At 40.0% G+C, this 15844-nt stretch overlaps 2 protein-coding genes across 3 annotated transcripts in view; both read left to right on the top strand.

Annotated features, from left to right (window-relative positions):
- Positions 1–124: 124 nt before the first annotated feature.
- LOC136780943 (ABC transporter G family member 2-like) lies at positions 125–8369 on the top strand. The gene is given in 26 exon segments (XM_066739562.1): positions 125–465; positions 969–1203; positions 1304–1614; positions 1686–1884; positions 1948–2086; positions 2158–2488; positions 2593–2953; positions 3397–3502; positions 3583–3754; positions 3824–3913; positions 4128–4193; positions 4749–4844; positions 5495–5609; positions 5669–5717; positions 5801–5850; positions 5929–6068; positions 6160–6330; positions 6398–6636; positions 6706–6895; positions 6981–7012; positions 7093–7198; positions 7314–7593; positions 7596–7733; positions 7801–7906; positions 7970–8070; positions 8131–8369. Coding segments are annotated over 26 exon segments (4086 nt in total). The 5' UTR covers positions 125–375; the 3' UTR covers positions 8304–8369.
- Positions 8370–8621: 252 nt separating this feature from the next.
- The window catches only part of RhoGAP19D (Rho GTPase activating protein at 19D), a 71259-nt gene continuing 64036 nt past the window's right edge, over positions 8622–15844 (top strand). For both annotated transcript variants that reach the window (XM_066739819.1, XM_066739818.1), the window contains exon 1: positions 8622–9079. The gene's annotated coding sequence lies outside the window, so the exon portion shown is untranslated. The remainder of the gene's footprint in view (positions 9080–15844) is intronic.

Below are 15844 nucleotides of genomic sequence, written 5' to 3'. Positions count from 1 at the left end.
ACCTGTTGGCTGGTTTACCTGCAACGAGACTCTAGTCGACACACGCTTCACTTTTCTCCCTCGGCAAACGGATTGCAAATTGTTCAATAGGATTGTGTAGCAACTATAATAATGGAGGTGCATTACCAGAGGAAGGGATTTTCAATTTTTCTGGATGTCAATCTGTTGCATAAATGACGTTGCTGACGTCAGTTTGAAAAATATTCACAGATTATTCTATAGACTGTCATAATGATATCTGACATCGTTTGGAGCTTGTTATAATTCATAGGAAGAAAGAATCGATAAATTATTTATACAGCTGAATTTTGTAGTGTCTTTGTGTTGGGGTGATTGGAGTCTGAGGAAGTATAGTGTTTTGTGCAAAGCTGTAAAATGACAGCAATTGAGGAGACTGAGCCATTGATCAAGGCTTCGGTGCCTTCCACGAGCACACAAAAATTTTCTTATCGAGCAATCTCCACTGTAAGTTCAATTTTCATTGCGCACTTCTCGATATTGATGTAACGAACAATTACTGATCATTTAGAGACGAGACTATTGAGGTGTTAATTCTATATTTAAATAATCTCATTTGAAGATTTATCTCATGCTGCGAGACAGCATTCTGTTTATCATTGAGAAATCGTCGGTGCATAATCTTAATTTAGAAGAGATTAATCTTGCTTTAAGTAGAATTTTCTTTTGTTATCATATTATTTAAATTTCCACGTGAATCAATTTTTGTGTATTTATTTTTTAATTTTCTTAATCCTTAGTCTCAATCACACTGACCAATATTGTAGATCATTGTTGTCCTTTGGAATATTATTGATCGCTAAGAATAGCAGGGGGAATGGCAATGTTTTGAGGAAACCCCATTGTGGTTGAGGCAAAGGGGCTTCTTGCAAAAATTAACTCAGCTTTCACCGATACCTCATTGATGCTTATACAGATTGAATAAAATAATTGATTAAATAATTTTTTAGCAGGGTGAAAATGGAAGCGCATCGACACTGGATGGAGATGCTAATATTCTTTTGCAAATGGAGCCTATTTGCAATACCTCTTACAACACTCGTAAAACCGCAAATAATCCAGAAACTATCACGTATACGTGGAGCGACGTGAATGTCTTTGCTACTATAAAAAAGGATAGACTATGGGATCGAGCGTTCCCTAAAAAGAAAACAACCATCGAGAAGAAGCATATTTTGAAAAATGGTAAATCAAATTTATGTCGACAATCCAAAAAATCTCTCTTGGAGAGAGCTCCATTTGAATGAAGAAAAATTGTAAAATCTGTAAACGTAATTATTTGTAGTTTGTGGAGTGGCTTATCCTGGTGAGTTGTTGGTAATAATGGGCTCTTCCGGTTCCGGGAAGACAACGTTGCTGAATGCACTGACCTTCCGTTCCGGAAGTGGCGTTACCGTATCCGGAATGATGGGAGCGAATGGTCAAAGAATAGCTGCTAGAGTTTTGACCTCAAGGACAGCTTACGTTCAGCAGGACGACCTCTTTATCGGTACCCTCACTGTTAAGGAGCACCTACTTTTCCAAGCAATGGTCCGCATGGATGGGAACATTCCTTATAAGCAAAGAACCAGAAGAGTGGATGAGGTTATCAGCGAAGTATGCTATTGAAAACCATACTTTTTCTCTTTTTAATGCGAAGAAGTTATTCGTAAAATTAAAAATTGCAGTTGGCACTGACAAAATGCAGAAACACTATAATAGGCGTGCCAGGACGAGTAAAAGGATTGTCAGGAGGGGAGATGAAGAGACTCTCGTTTGCTTCTGAGGTCCTCACGGATCCTCCACTGATGTTCTGCGACGAGCCCACTTCTGGTCTTGATTCCTTCATGGCTCATCAAGTAGTTTCACTTCTAAAAGCTCTAGCTGGTAACTTAATGTCTCAACGACGTCTCACTGATCCAAAGCGCTAATATACAATTTGACTTTTAGCTCGTGGAAAAACTATTGTTGCCACCCTCCACCAGCCGTCTTCTGAATTATTCGCTCTTTTTGACCGAATTCTATTAATGGCAGAGGGTCGCGTTGCTTTCATGGGAACTGCCGAGCAAGCTTGCGTCTTTTTCAAACAGTAAATCTATTTTTGTGCTTCGCTAGATTTTCCATGCGTTGTGATATTAATTTGAAAAATTGTTATATTAGGTTGGGTGCAGCTTGTCCAAGCAATTATAATCCTGCGGATTATTTTATTCAGGTTCTGGCGGTAGTGCCAGGACGAGAAGGTTCTTGCAGGCACTCGATAAACGTGGTTTCTGACACCTTCGAGAAAAGCGAGATGGGAATAAAAATTGCGCAAGAAGCTGGAGCTATTTACGGTGGGAAAGCGGAAATGAAAGAATGGCGCTCCACTGATTTTGGCAAGTCGCCGTATAAAGCTTCCTGGTGCGAACAATTTCGCGCTGTACTTTGGAGATCCTGGCTCTCGGTCATCAAGGAGCCGATTCTTGTGAAAGTTCGACTCTTGCAAACTATGGTATACGCCCAATTTTCATGAAACAATGATCGCTTTTTCCGGTATATTATTGTAATATTCTCAAAAATGTTTATAGTGGTTTTATACCTGCTTCTTTATTACAGATGGTATCCTTGTTGATCGGTGTAGTCTACTTCGGACAGAAGATGGATCAAGATGGCGTTATGAATATCAACGGGGCTTTATTTTTATTCTTAACAAATATGACATTTCAAAATGTGTTCGCCGTCATCAATGTGTTCTGCGTGGAAATGCCTATTTTTCTGCGGGAACATCGCAACGGGATGTATCGCACCGACATTTATTTTATATGCAAAACTCTGGCAGAAGCTCCAGTGTTTTTGGCAGTTCCGCTCATCTTCACTGTCATCGTTTATCCAATGATCGGCCTTTATCCCGGAGTGGATCACTTTTTTATCGCCACTGCGGTCGTTGCTCTTGTAGCCAACGTAGCCACATCGTTCGGTATTGAAATGATACGATAAATACAGTCAACTATACTAATTAGAAAATTGTAGGAAAAAATAGGTAAAACATTTCAGTGTCGATTGGAATCGGAAGAAGAGAAAAATTCAGTAATGTGATACGTTGGTTAGCGATAGCTTGCTTGATAAATCTCATCTTAGCAGCCTCGAGATAATTCTCGAAATCTGTAGGATAAACGATCCGTTGATATTTAGTTCGTCATGGATTTCATATTTACTAGCACGTGATAGAATTACATTCACTATCGTCTTACGGCAGTAGTCTGTGACTTGATAGTCTCTGTAATTCCCGGATAAAATCCTCCTATCCGTTTCTACTCGCAAAATATTTATTCACTTGCAATTTTTGTATCCCTTCGTCAATTCTTTTTTGTTATTTCTTAGGAAACTCTTTCTTAAAACGATACTTAATTTTCATTTCAGGATATTTGATATCGTGTGCTAGTACCAATTTGTCAATGGCACTTTCCATTGGCCCTCCAGTTATTATTCCTTTCCTGCTGTTTGGTGGCTTTTTTTTAAACACTGGGTAATACCTTTAGTTTAAACTGTCTCAGTATATTTTTTTATCTCTTTAAAATCAAACAGTATCTCTTTTCAATAATTTAGATCAGTTCCTGTTTATTTTGAGTGGTTCTCCTATCTCTCCTGGTTTCGATATGGTAATGAAGCACTTTTAATCAATCAATGGGCACAAGTTGAAACAATTGCTTGTACTAGGAGTAATGCTACCTGTCCCAAGTCAGGCAAAATGGTCTTACAAACTTTTAATTTTGAAGAGGTAAGCTCTACGACACAATTAATAAAGATATCAGTACAAAGTTGAGAGAAAAATCATTATTACTTTCAGGAACATTTCTGGATAGATATAATCAGTCTGATTTCTCTGTTCATTGTTTTCCGTCTAATGGCGTTCTTGGCACTACTCTCCAAAACGTATAAGAAGAATTAAAAATATGAGATAAGCAGAATTTTTATTTATATCGAAAATAATTCATCGATGCCAGTGTTTTACAGAGAATATTGACAGAACGACTGAAATAGTTCAGTATAAGGAAAAAACGAAATAAAGTGCATAAACTAAACGAGGTTTTTTAATTTATTCTGATATTGGCTACGAAGAGTTGAATGAGTAAGAAATATTTGTTAATAAGATTGTGGCTGAGCAACGTATGAAATGGGTGCACAGAATTTATACGGTGTACTTTTTAACGTCAGGAGTGATTTAGCAGCTGGTAGAAAATTCATTATGACTTAACATACCGCAAGTATTTGTTTTCGTAACTTCCGGACGGGTAGTCAGGCATATGTATTTGTGTGTGTGTGTGTGTGTGTGTCTGCTTGTATAGGTATGCAGTTTTCTCTGAGGTAAAAACACGTACATAGTCCTCCCACAATTTTTCTATTTAAACTTTGTGTGGTCGCACGGTGTACATAGCAACCGGTTTGCACGAGGATACCGAGACATCAACGCGTGGTCAGTCGTCGAAACAGGAAATGGCGCACGTGAAACTTGCTATTTTTAATTACTCCACATCATCGATGTCGATGCACTTGCTCCAATAATTTTATCTCTCACGTACACACGACACTACACCTCCTACCCGTCCTTATTTTCGTGTCTAACATGCATACCGGAAGCTCCACTAATTTTTTAACCTTCGACTCTTCTTCAGGTTAACCGGAAGTGGTATCTGGTTCTCAATTTCTTTCTTGGAAAATTTTGGAAAAAAAAATTCCTCGCTAATAAAAAAGGATACGATCTACAAAATTAGGAAATTTTAAAGCACGTTGGTTTGAAATATTCGATGGAGGAAAATAAGATGCATAAGAGAAATCCTTCCACACCATTACAACCCAACACCGGACAAGTATAAGGTTTCGTTCTACAATTACCATAATCCTCGTGCTCGGCATGCAGTTTTACTTGTGAATGGTGTAAAGGAGAGAAGGAACTGTTGGGAATGGTATCGGAAGAAGCGGAAAAATTCAGATTATCCATTTAATCCGAGATCTGCGAAAACGTTTCTGTGGAATATGCGAGCTTCGGAAAATCACCCAAGTGTACTTTGTGGTTTTTCACACGGATGGAGTTTGTTTTTATGTACTGCGTATGCATGCGTGTGTTTTTAGGGTGTGTTGGATGAAACTGATCGCGAAGGGAACTACGGGAGGGGGGGGAGGGGTAGAGGAGGAAGAAAGAGGGAGAGGAAAACAAAGTCAGAGAGAACAGGAGTGAGTTCCATTCGCGTTCAGTTTACTAACGGCCCCTGTGCGATTCTGAGGCTTCCGGCAGACCAGCGATCGACGGACGGCTCAAGCCCCCCATGAATCATAATAAATTTTACTAGAAAAATACAAACGTGCAAACATAACAAATTCTATCGTGGAACGATGTTTCTTCCAATCACTCCTTCTTGAATCATCCATGAAATGACTTGATCAAATTTTACGTTTGTGTGTGTGTGGGTGTATGTGTGTGTGTATGAGTGCGTGCGTGGGCTTGAAATTTTTTTAGTAGAGAACAAAATTAGCAATGAGTTTTGGAGCTAAAGGAACCATTCTGTCCTGGCAGGATCTGTCAGTGTATTCTGTAGCAAAAGGAAACAAAATTTGCAAACAACTCATTAACAATGGTAAAAAATTTTTTAAATTTGTTCATTTAATCTACTTTACTTATTACATTATATTTCAGTGCGTGGAGTAGCAAGGCCCAAAGATCTCACTGCGATTCTGGGAAGCAGGTAAATTAAATTTTTTTGCAATAATTTATTAAAATTTATTTTTGTAATTTTTTTTATACCTTTTCTTTTTTACAATTCATCAGTGGTGCTGGAAAAAGTTCTTTGATGTCTGCTGTGGCCTTCAGATCACCTCGTGAGTATGGAAAGCTGCATTTGCTATTTAGAAAATACATGTATTACAATCTCACATACTTTTTTTTTCAATTAACAGCTGGTGTAGTGGTACATGGAGATATTCGCGTGAACGGATTGACGGTTGGATCTTCGTACATGATGCACCACAGTGGTTTTATGCATCAGGAGGATATTTTTATCGGAACGATGACTGTACTGGAACACCTGTGGTTCATGGCAAGTCGTCGGAGAAGAAAAAGAATTTAATTAAAGCATAATTAATTTGTTTTCGAAAATTGAATATTTGTAAAATTCGTTTTATCCTCAGGCGAGAATGAAACTGGATAGGCGAATGAGACATTGTGAAATTCGCGAGAAAATCAATGATTTGCTGAGGGAAGTTGGTCTGTACTCTAGATCGAATACCAGAATAGGAAGTGGAGGGGATGACAAGGTGTTGTCAGGTGGGGAGAAGAAGAGATTGGCTTTCGCTACCGAGGTAATATTTTTATTTTAACCTCACTATCATTCTTGGACAATTATTAAAAATAATGTAAAATTTGCAGCTGCTGACAGATCCTAAGATTTTATTTCTCGACGAGCCAACGACTGGATTGGATGCTCACTCTGCTAAGGTTCTCATGAAACAATTGTCATATTTTTCATCGAAAGGGAGAACCGTGATTTGCACGATTCACCAGCCGAGCTCCGCTATATTTAATTCCTTCGACAAAATCATTTTAGTCGCAGATGGAAGGATCGCTTTTGCTGGCACTAGCGAGCAGGCTGTTAGATTTTTCTCAAGGTCATTGCTTAAATTTTTCCTCGTTATTGAGTCGATGCAATGGGTTATTTATTGTAATTTATTCTTCAGCCTGGGCTACGTTTGTCCAAGGACGTACAACCCTGCGGATTTTCTTGTTACGACCTTGGCGATCGCCCCTAAGGATGAGGATAGCTGCAGAAGAACCGCTCGAAGAATTTGCGATGCTTTCCTGAGTAGCGAGGCGTGCAGGGAAATTGACGTCACTATCCAACTCCAGTTACACATTGCTGAATCCTATGTAAATTGATTTCTCATTAGGAATAACAATATAGATTTTATCTTCTTAATACTATCAGTTTTCAAGAAAAACTTATACTTTCCAGCAAAGCATAAATTTACTGGAGAAAAATGATTTGTAAGAAACTTTGTTTGTACCTCATTCTTGCTTCATTTATTTAAATTATTTTTTTAATCATGTATATATGACTCTTTTAGTAAAGAGCCGTACTGCTGGTGTCGCCTGTACTGGCTGGTTCAGCGAGGAATAATTCAAGTCGTCCGAGATCCTTCGGTTCAGTTAATAAGAATTTTGCAGAAAATGGTGAGACGTATTTTATTTCAATACTGAGGGTAATTGAGCTATTATTCATTAAAATATCGCTTAATACTTTTTTATGTGAATTCAGAAAATGTTTTCAAAGTTTTCTTCTTTTCAGTCTGTGGCACTAATGGCAGGATTGTGCTTCGTAGGGGCTTTAAATCTTGACCAGAGAGGGATCCAAGCGATTCAAGGTGTCCTGTTCGTTTTGGTTGCGGAAAATGCATTTTTCCCCATGTACGCCACTCTTGCTTTGTTTCCTCAAGATCTACCACTTTTCCTAAGGGAATACCGTGCTGGAATGTATTCGGCCTGTCTTTATTATATCTCGCGAATCGCCTCACTGGTAATGAAGAAAATAATCGAATTTTTGCTGAAAATAATTTCTATTGTTATTATTAGATTCCTGGATTAATAATCGAACCAGTCCTGTTCACGATGATCTTGTATTGGTTGGCTGGTCTTAGGAGTACAATGGATGCTTTTGGCTTAAGCCTATTGGTGGTCATCTTCACGATGAACGTTTCTACCGCCTGTGGTAATTGTTTGAATCATTATGTATAGAATTTATTGCACTTTAAATATTTATTAAAGATTAATTTTAGGCTGTTTCTTCTCTGCTGCTTTTGATACGGTTCCTCTTGCGATGGCATTTCTGGTTCCATTTGATTATATTTTGATGATCACTATGGGACCTTTCACAAAACTCAGGTTGGTACATCTGAAAAGATAAAAAACAATACTGATTTCGTTTATATCGATATTATTTTTCAGCACTTTGCCAATTTACGTGAAATGGGTGAAATACGTTTCTTGGCTGCTTCATTCAACGGAGGCTCTGACAATCGTTCAATGGTCAGGCGTGCATAATATATGTGAGTATTTCTCTTATTTTTAACGCTTACCATTCAATCACGCTGTAAACTCTGTGACAGCTTGCGAAATGACCGATCCAGAATTACCCTGTCTGACCGAAGGCACCGATGTTCTCGACCGCTACGATTTTGACGAGAATCATTACTGGACCGACATCGTTTACATGAGCATAATCTACGCAATCTTTCATATTTTGGGATACATCTGTCTGTGGAAAAGGTGCAGGCGATAAATATCGATAGAGCGTAGATCTTATTTGTACTGGCTTTCCATTTGTAAATAAAAGGATTTGGCTGAACAAGTACTTTTATGATATTTTGATTTTGAGAGAAAAATACGTACTCTTTTTTCCAACAAACGAAATATATATTTTATTAAATCATCGAATCATGGGGGTTTCTACATTATCGATAAATGGAAAAGCAGAGTTTCCCTCGTAGATTTTCGAGAACGACGTAGATGGAGTTGGCAGGAATTTGGAGGGCTGTGATTGGTCGCTTAAGCGCAAAGCACGGCGTGCGCCATGTTGGATTGTTAGTCGTTGCCGCTGCTGTGTGTGGGTCTCGCGCGGGGACAAGGAAGGAAGGCAAGCAAGCAGCAGCAGCAGCAGGCAGAGGCAAGGCAAGCCGAGCAAGCCAGACAGGCTGCAGGCAAGGCAGCCAGGGCAAACTGTGCTGGTGGATTTGAAGACTGAGGGCAAAGAAATTGGCCCGACTGGACGTAAGGAATAGAACGAAAGGTGTCTCGGTGCTTGCAAGTTCGTTTCGTCGGGTAGTTGAAAGAAAATAGTGCGCGGCTACGAGAAAAACTCGATTTTTCGACCGTAATCACGTGTACCGATACCCGATTCACGCCAATTATGGCTCTCCGGGGTCATCGAGGCCTTCCCGGTTGTGTCCAGTGCTTTGTGGACGTGATTCCTCGTGAATCCAGTGCTGGACGCCGATGAAAGGGAAGAAACCAGCTCCACGGGAGCTGCCAACTCCTCGAGGATATTTAACCTGAAAGGTCAGTGCACGAATTCTGTATCAGTCCAACAATTTTTCTCAAAAAGCTCTCATTTTCTAACCTAAATTAGTCTTCCTACCCAACCGTTCTCCAATAATTTTAAATTTCCAGTCTTCCCTACAATGATTTTCCTCCTTTAGAGGTTGCTCTTAATCCAAAACATCTTTTCCTATGCCATAAATTTGTTCCTTTCCCAGATTCTTCAAAATATTTTCATCGCGATCGCAGTCTTGTTTCGTGACTGCAGTGATCCCTCTGCTGTCCCCCTCCTCCCTCCTAAGGGATTCCTTTTGAACATCATTGAGGAGACCCATCCAGTTTTTTCGCCCAGGGAGTTTTCTCCCAGGACTTGACCCTTTCGTCCCGAATGAAAAACTTGTGGAGCAGAGGAAAGTCTTGAAAACTAAAAATGAACGTTAAAGTTCGGTTTCGTCGAGGGAAATTTTAACATTTTTGAAGGTAAAAACTGAAATCGCTCATTTCGACAAAGGATTTTTCATTTTCCACTCAACGATACGCTTCTGTGCTGAGTTACTACTACTGGTTTTCTCCGCAGGGTCTTGTTTTCATCGTCGAAAATCAAGTTTGAGGATGCTTACCTTGAGAGAGAACCCGATTCTTACATCCTTGAAGGAAAAAGAGCAAAAAGACACGCAGCATCACGATATTCTTGCACGGCCTTACAAAATTTGGCTGCTGGAGCACTGATCGAAAGCTCGATTGAATATTTATAATACCCGGAAGATTTTTCGCTGATTTTGCCAGTATAATTGTGCACGATTGTGTTTTATCTACCCACGTGATTGTGGTGCGCTGATGCGGAATTCTGATTCGCATTGTTCTAAGGACGCGTTTTTTATGCGCCCTGGAGGAGGGGTACGATTAAAAAGTGTCGGGCCCCGTTGCTTGTTTGTGTGTGTGTGCTCGTTGATTTTGAAATGTGTTTTGGGTCCGCCATGACGAAATGCATGATAAAGTAATATGACAGTTGCTTCATATCGAAGACATTCCTGGGTCGATCATTGAAGCAACGAAGCGGTCATTTTTCTTTCTCGGCAAAATTGTGCAACGCCATTTATTATCCCGAATGTTTGTAAATACCCTTTCGAAGCCATTAACTTTTTTTTTCTTTTCTTTTCACGGCGCTCCCTCCTACAGCTACTCGTTTTACAGTTGAGAAATTGTCTCTCGGCCATTTTATACCTTGTTGCATTCTATGCGGCAAACTTTTCAAATCGTTGGATCGTATCTTTGTTATACCGGCTTGTGTTTTTAACTCGAGCATCCCGTCGGTCCAAGTTAATTCCCCCACTTGTATGCCCGGGATGGGGATGGAGGGCTCTCGACTTTCCTTCCGATTGTTGTGGTGGAGGATCAACAAAGCAATTTAGGTGTACGCCATTTAATTGTAGAGGAGAAAGCCACGATGCCTGCTGATTAGAGAGAATAGAGTTACACCCGAGTGGATTGATAATAAATAACATTAATCGATGACTCGCAATGACTAAATCATTCAATGAGCCCGAGCCGAGATGAATAACGGAAGATGGTGAAACTGATGGAAAAATGAACGCACGACCGGTTGAGAGGCTGGCTGGCGAGAGATTCGTCGAGGCGATCCTGATCCAGATAGAGATTTTCAGAAACTCATTTAGAGTGGAGCTACTACCGAGGACGCTCGGGAAGGATCGGAGAGTGACGATCAAAATAAATCGATGAAATAAATCGCTGAATCAGGTCAACTCGGGATGCAACGGTAAATATGACCATTGATTATTACGGATTAGAACGGTATCGTTGCCCACTCGTCCATCTGGACGCCTGCCTGGTATCTAAGGAGGAATGAAAAAAAGAAGGAGAAGACAACGATAGGAAGATGGATAGGGAGGCGTTGAAATATAATAGTGGGGAAGTTTTTAATACACCGAGCTATGAGAGTCTAGCGAGGTTGGATCATGAGAATACAGAAGCATCGAGGAAGAGGTAAGTATATAGTAGGAGGAAACGAGAAAAAGAATTTGTGATATTGTTCACGGCTGGAGGAGCATGTCGAGCACAAGTGCGAGAGAGCTTGTGTGCGATTTTGCGGCTCGAATGTTGTACCGATCGTGATAAACGATGTTGTTTCTTCACGATAATGTCTGAGAGCCTCCTCGCCGGATAACAAACGTGACACGAGACACGCAGCCATTTCAATGCTGCGAATGTTTCGAAGGTCGTGCGTCAACAGGGAAATATCGATATAGTCCTATCGGTATGTTTCCCGGACAAAAAGCATCGATCCATCGTTGACTTCCTGCCAATCCCTTTTGCAATGAGCAACGCTGGCAGGAATAGGAGGAGGTAAGTAAAATCATTTTTATCGTAAAACCTAATACGATGGGGATAAGACGACGGGCGAAATACACTGGTAGTCGACATGACTCCCGATCCGTAACGGATTCTCCCGTCGTCTTTTCTTTGCACGAATCTCCACGTTGGAGTTTGCGCCCCACTCGCGGTACGTGTAACCGCACCGTGCTTGGTTCACCGGTTAACATCGGGAATATCAAGATTTCTGAAATCGTCTCGGGTTACCCGTCGTCATGCACACTTTTTTCCCTCCCAGCTGCCACTAATTAATGATCCATATATCTCAGATACCATTCAATACCTTACCACACCAATTTCCAACGCTACAAAGCATACAATTCATGCGCCAAACCAATCTTCCAGCCACATAAATCAAGCTGACAATGATCCGTTGTCTCTCCGTTGCTACTCTTCAATCGCGTATCTTATTCGTAATTTTAACGATTGCGGAGCAGCTATATACCATAACTGTGGATTGTTGCTATTCTCTTATATGTATACAAGGTATCTGGTTAACTCGTATATGCCAAATCGATAAATTATTGCATACGGAGTGATTTTACGAGAATAGAATTCTTATATTTTTTTTTTAATTAGCTACTAGTTAATAAAAAGTTATTAGAGATTAAAATTCATTACTTTGCGAATTCCAAGAACGCTTTTCCTCTTCAATTTCTACAGTGGCATTTCCTCTTAATAATTATTTCAAACAGTGTGAAAGAATAGTAGACGACTTTTCTTCCTTCGTTCTCTCTCTCTCTCTCTCTACTATACGAATTTATCGGTTTGGCACGAGTTAACAGTCGTATATATTTAGGAGCAGCGCGAAGTTCAGGTTCAAAAGATAAAAACCTTCGAGATGGTCAAACAGCTTTTTCAATGCTCGATTATCTGTTGTGTACACAGACTGTTTCCCAGAAGAAACAATAAGCTGGAAGGAAAACAAGTGGGCGAAGAGAGCAAAACAAGCGATTACATTGGCCCACGGAGCGAAACTTTTTTTCTCGAGTTAGAAGTAATTTTAATCTCGTTATTCGCTCGGTTTTCTCCGGATTAGGAGTAAATATGGGCTCGTTATTTTCGAATATACAAGTTGTTCGAGGGAAGCAGTTGCGATTCGACGTTCTTTTCAGTTTGACTTGGAGACTCGGCTTGTTTTTCTCTCGGCTTCTCCCCTCCCGACACCTTTCCAGCTCGCGGCGTAACAACAATCATTCCCACACCCGCGGTGGCATTTTTGCCACGGAAACACACGCAACTTCGTCCCCCAACAGCCACGCAACCTTGCGTTTACCAGGCTAGTTTTTTTTTTCGCTTCCACGGCAATGCCAACTACTCTACGCTCTCCACATGGACTCAATCACACTGGAAGATTACATTGAGAAGTAGGACTTTTTTTCTCTCTCTTCTTCTTCAGGATCACTCGCATGTTCGCTCATGGGTGAAGAGCGATGAACAATAACTATACCGAGTCCGAGCAACGCGCAAAACGATTATTCGAGAGTCTCATTTTTTTCCTGGCACAAGCGGTATTGTAAAACGTGTGGTTTTCAGTACGAACGCGTTATATTCGATATACGAAATAATTAGCGAGTCGGGAATAGCGTTGTTCTCGTGGAGATAAAGCGGTGACGCTGTATTAATTATAATTATTTCTCCTCCACACTATGGCCTTGTGCTTATTAGAAAATACGAACGAATCTAATTATCTCGCCTAGGTCTCCATTAGAAATTGCACTTTACCGTGGAAGGCTGCCAACTTGGCCGATTCGACCAACCGATTTTTTCCCCTCATTTTTAAAGTCGAGTTTTATTCACCGTGCCATGCAATTTTCTTTGGACGAAATGAAATGGCGAGAGAGGCGCGTTCTGGCCATTTATCTTATCTGAAAAGGTGAACCGATTGCCCGATAGCCCATCGGTCCGGACCCAGATAAAAGAATTTTTGCTAGCCACGAGCCGATTAAGTTATTACAAACTACAAGGCTTACCATTTATTCTATATACACTCGACCTGTACTTATCTAGCTTACTGATAACCGTAAACGTCGCTTGTACCACCTCGCGATTGTATCGATCGACCATTTTTTCTCTATTTCCACTAGGAAGAACGCAAAAACTACTTTCAAACTTTTTTACCTGCTGTTTCTTCTAAGCGGTAAATATATTAAAATGTCGACTGTACAGCATAGCTCCATTCACGCCCCGAGAGATTACTCGTGTAATTTTTAAATTGGGGTAAAAAAACAAACTTTCTTGAATTATTTATTACAATAACTAGATAAGTACGTGGAATTTTTGTAAAAATGGCGTATTTTTGAAGAAAAACTATATTAAACTGCAAGTCAGATAATTATTTGTAACGAATAGTGCAATATTCTGAATAAATCCAATGTATCCGTCTAAAGAAATTAATTTTGAATATGCAACAAAAATTCTGGATTGGATTGGTCCAGATTTTTTTGAGTATTATTGGAAAAATGTGGTTTTGAGAAGATAGCGTGTATAGAGAAAACTTGTTTGAACAGAATGCAATGAGACTTTGCGTAGAAAGCGAGAGAGAGAGAGAGAGAGAGAGAGAGAGAGAAGGAGAAAGAGATCCATCATTGATTTTTGTTGCTTTCGAAGTTTATGAAAATGATTGTGCCAGCTCGGACGATGGGGTCCCGGAGGCGGTCCCGCGACAATTAACGAGGCGCGCGAAGCGGGTCGAATGAAACCGGAAGTGGAAAGAGGGACGCGACGAGAGAAACAAACCCGAGCTCGACCGGGAAACTACTCGGCCGGTTGCATCCGGGCGCGTAAAGGTTTACCGCTCGTTACCATAAATGTGAAATGATCTCTCGGGGAAAATCGTTCCTTACCCCCACCACCAGGAGCGACTACTTTTCTCCAACCCGTTCTCCGCGAGTATCCTTTTCTAATTGAAACAGCCTCGCTGCAAGAATGAGAAATTTCAGACTAAGAGAGAGAGGGACAAAAAGTACATCCCTCTTTGTCGTTCCTCTTGTAAAATTTTCCTTACGCCAAATTACGCGGTTTCCTTATTACCCTTAAACATTTTCATCGCGTTCACCAAACGACGCAAAAAAAAACATTGTAAAAGTTTTACGCGCAATTGCCTGGCACCGATTATCCTGGGTGGTGGGGGAAATGGCACTCCTGAGATATGATACTTTTTATATCGAGCAATAAAAGAGACCTCGTTGAAAAATATCCAACTCCAATATCCTACATTTTGTTTTACGACTCGGGAGTCTAGGAAACACACTCTCTCTCTTCCGGGAAAGCCGCGGAAAATCGCAAAATCCTCCATTTGGAATTTGAATTTCTGCAACTTCCGGTTAGAGGAGGGGGGGGGGATGGGTCAAGATGGTTTTATCGAAACGCGGCGCTGTAAGAGCGTCGTTCGACGAGAATTCTAGAGGGCAGGTGGAAGGTTTTACGAGTTTGCAACTCTTTGCTTATACTTCGACTCTCGGTGCTCGTGTTTGTCAGGCTGAAAAACGATGTACGAGGGAGGCAACAGCCCAACGCGTTTAGATATTCGCACATGCGCCCTGATTTCTACATTTCGAGGAAAACACCTCCGCCATCTTTTTTTCTCGTCCTACGTTGTCTCTTCGACTTCTTTTTCGTCGATGCTAAATACTCGAAATTATTTACTATGTAACGCTATAATTTTGTGTCTTTAGTCTCGCAGTTTCCACGAATTCTCCTAAATAATCCAGGAAACAGTGTTGGGCAAAACGCAATTGTTATTTAAATTACTACCACTTTTTTCAATTACTATAATTTAAACATTTAAATATAATATTGCAATAGTGTGCGAATTATCGTGTCAATCTATGATTCATTAAATAAAATTGAGTGAAATTTATTTTGAGATTAAGGCGGTCCAAATTACTGTATAAGAGAAGGTAGTGCCTCGAAACATCCTAACAACATACATGACTGCAAATGTTCCACTTTATAGTCAGCTGCTGTCTTTAAGTCGACTTATAGATGATTTATGGTTAACTGTTGATTTTAAGTCAAGAGTTTTTAAAATAATAAATTTAAAATAAACAGTTGACTATAAAATGGAACGTTTGTATTATGTGTGTTGTTAGGGTGTTTCTTTGCTGAAATAAACTTGGCAAGATATTTACAATGTTTCGATACTTCAAATCAACATTCCAGTAAAAGTAAACGTCAGGAGTTGTGTTTCGAAATTTCCACATTAACCATGTACAGTATAGAGTAAATTTTCAGATATTTGTTACTCAAAAACTAAACGGAGAATATTTTGCAAAAAATTCTATTCCACCAATTGAATATTTACAAGTAATACACTAAATTTTCACAATTTCATCTTTTCAAAGCACATTTATGTTCCAGCAACCTTAACCTTGATCTTAAGCTTAAGTTTCG

This window comes from Prorops nasuta, unplaced genomic scaffold, assembly GCF_024137725.1.
Source record: "Prorops nasuta isolate Cenicafe-Biocafe unplaced genomic scaffold, Cenicafe_Pnas_1.2 PNAS00021, whole genome shotgun sequence".
NCBI lineage: Eukaryota > Metazoa > Arthropoda > Insecta > Hymenoptera > Bethylidae > Prorops > Prorops nasuta.
The sequence above is the reverse complement of the archived record's forward strand: the minus strand, read 5'-3'. Positions and strand labels throughout refer to the sequence as shown.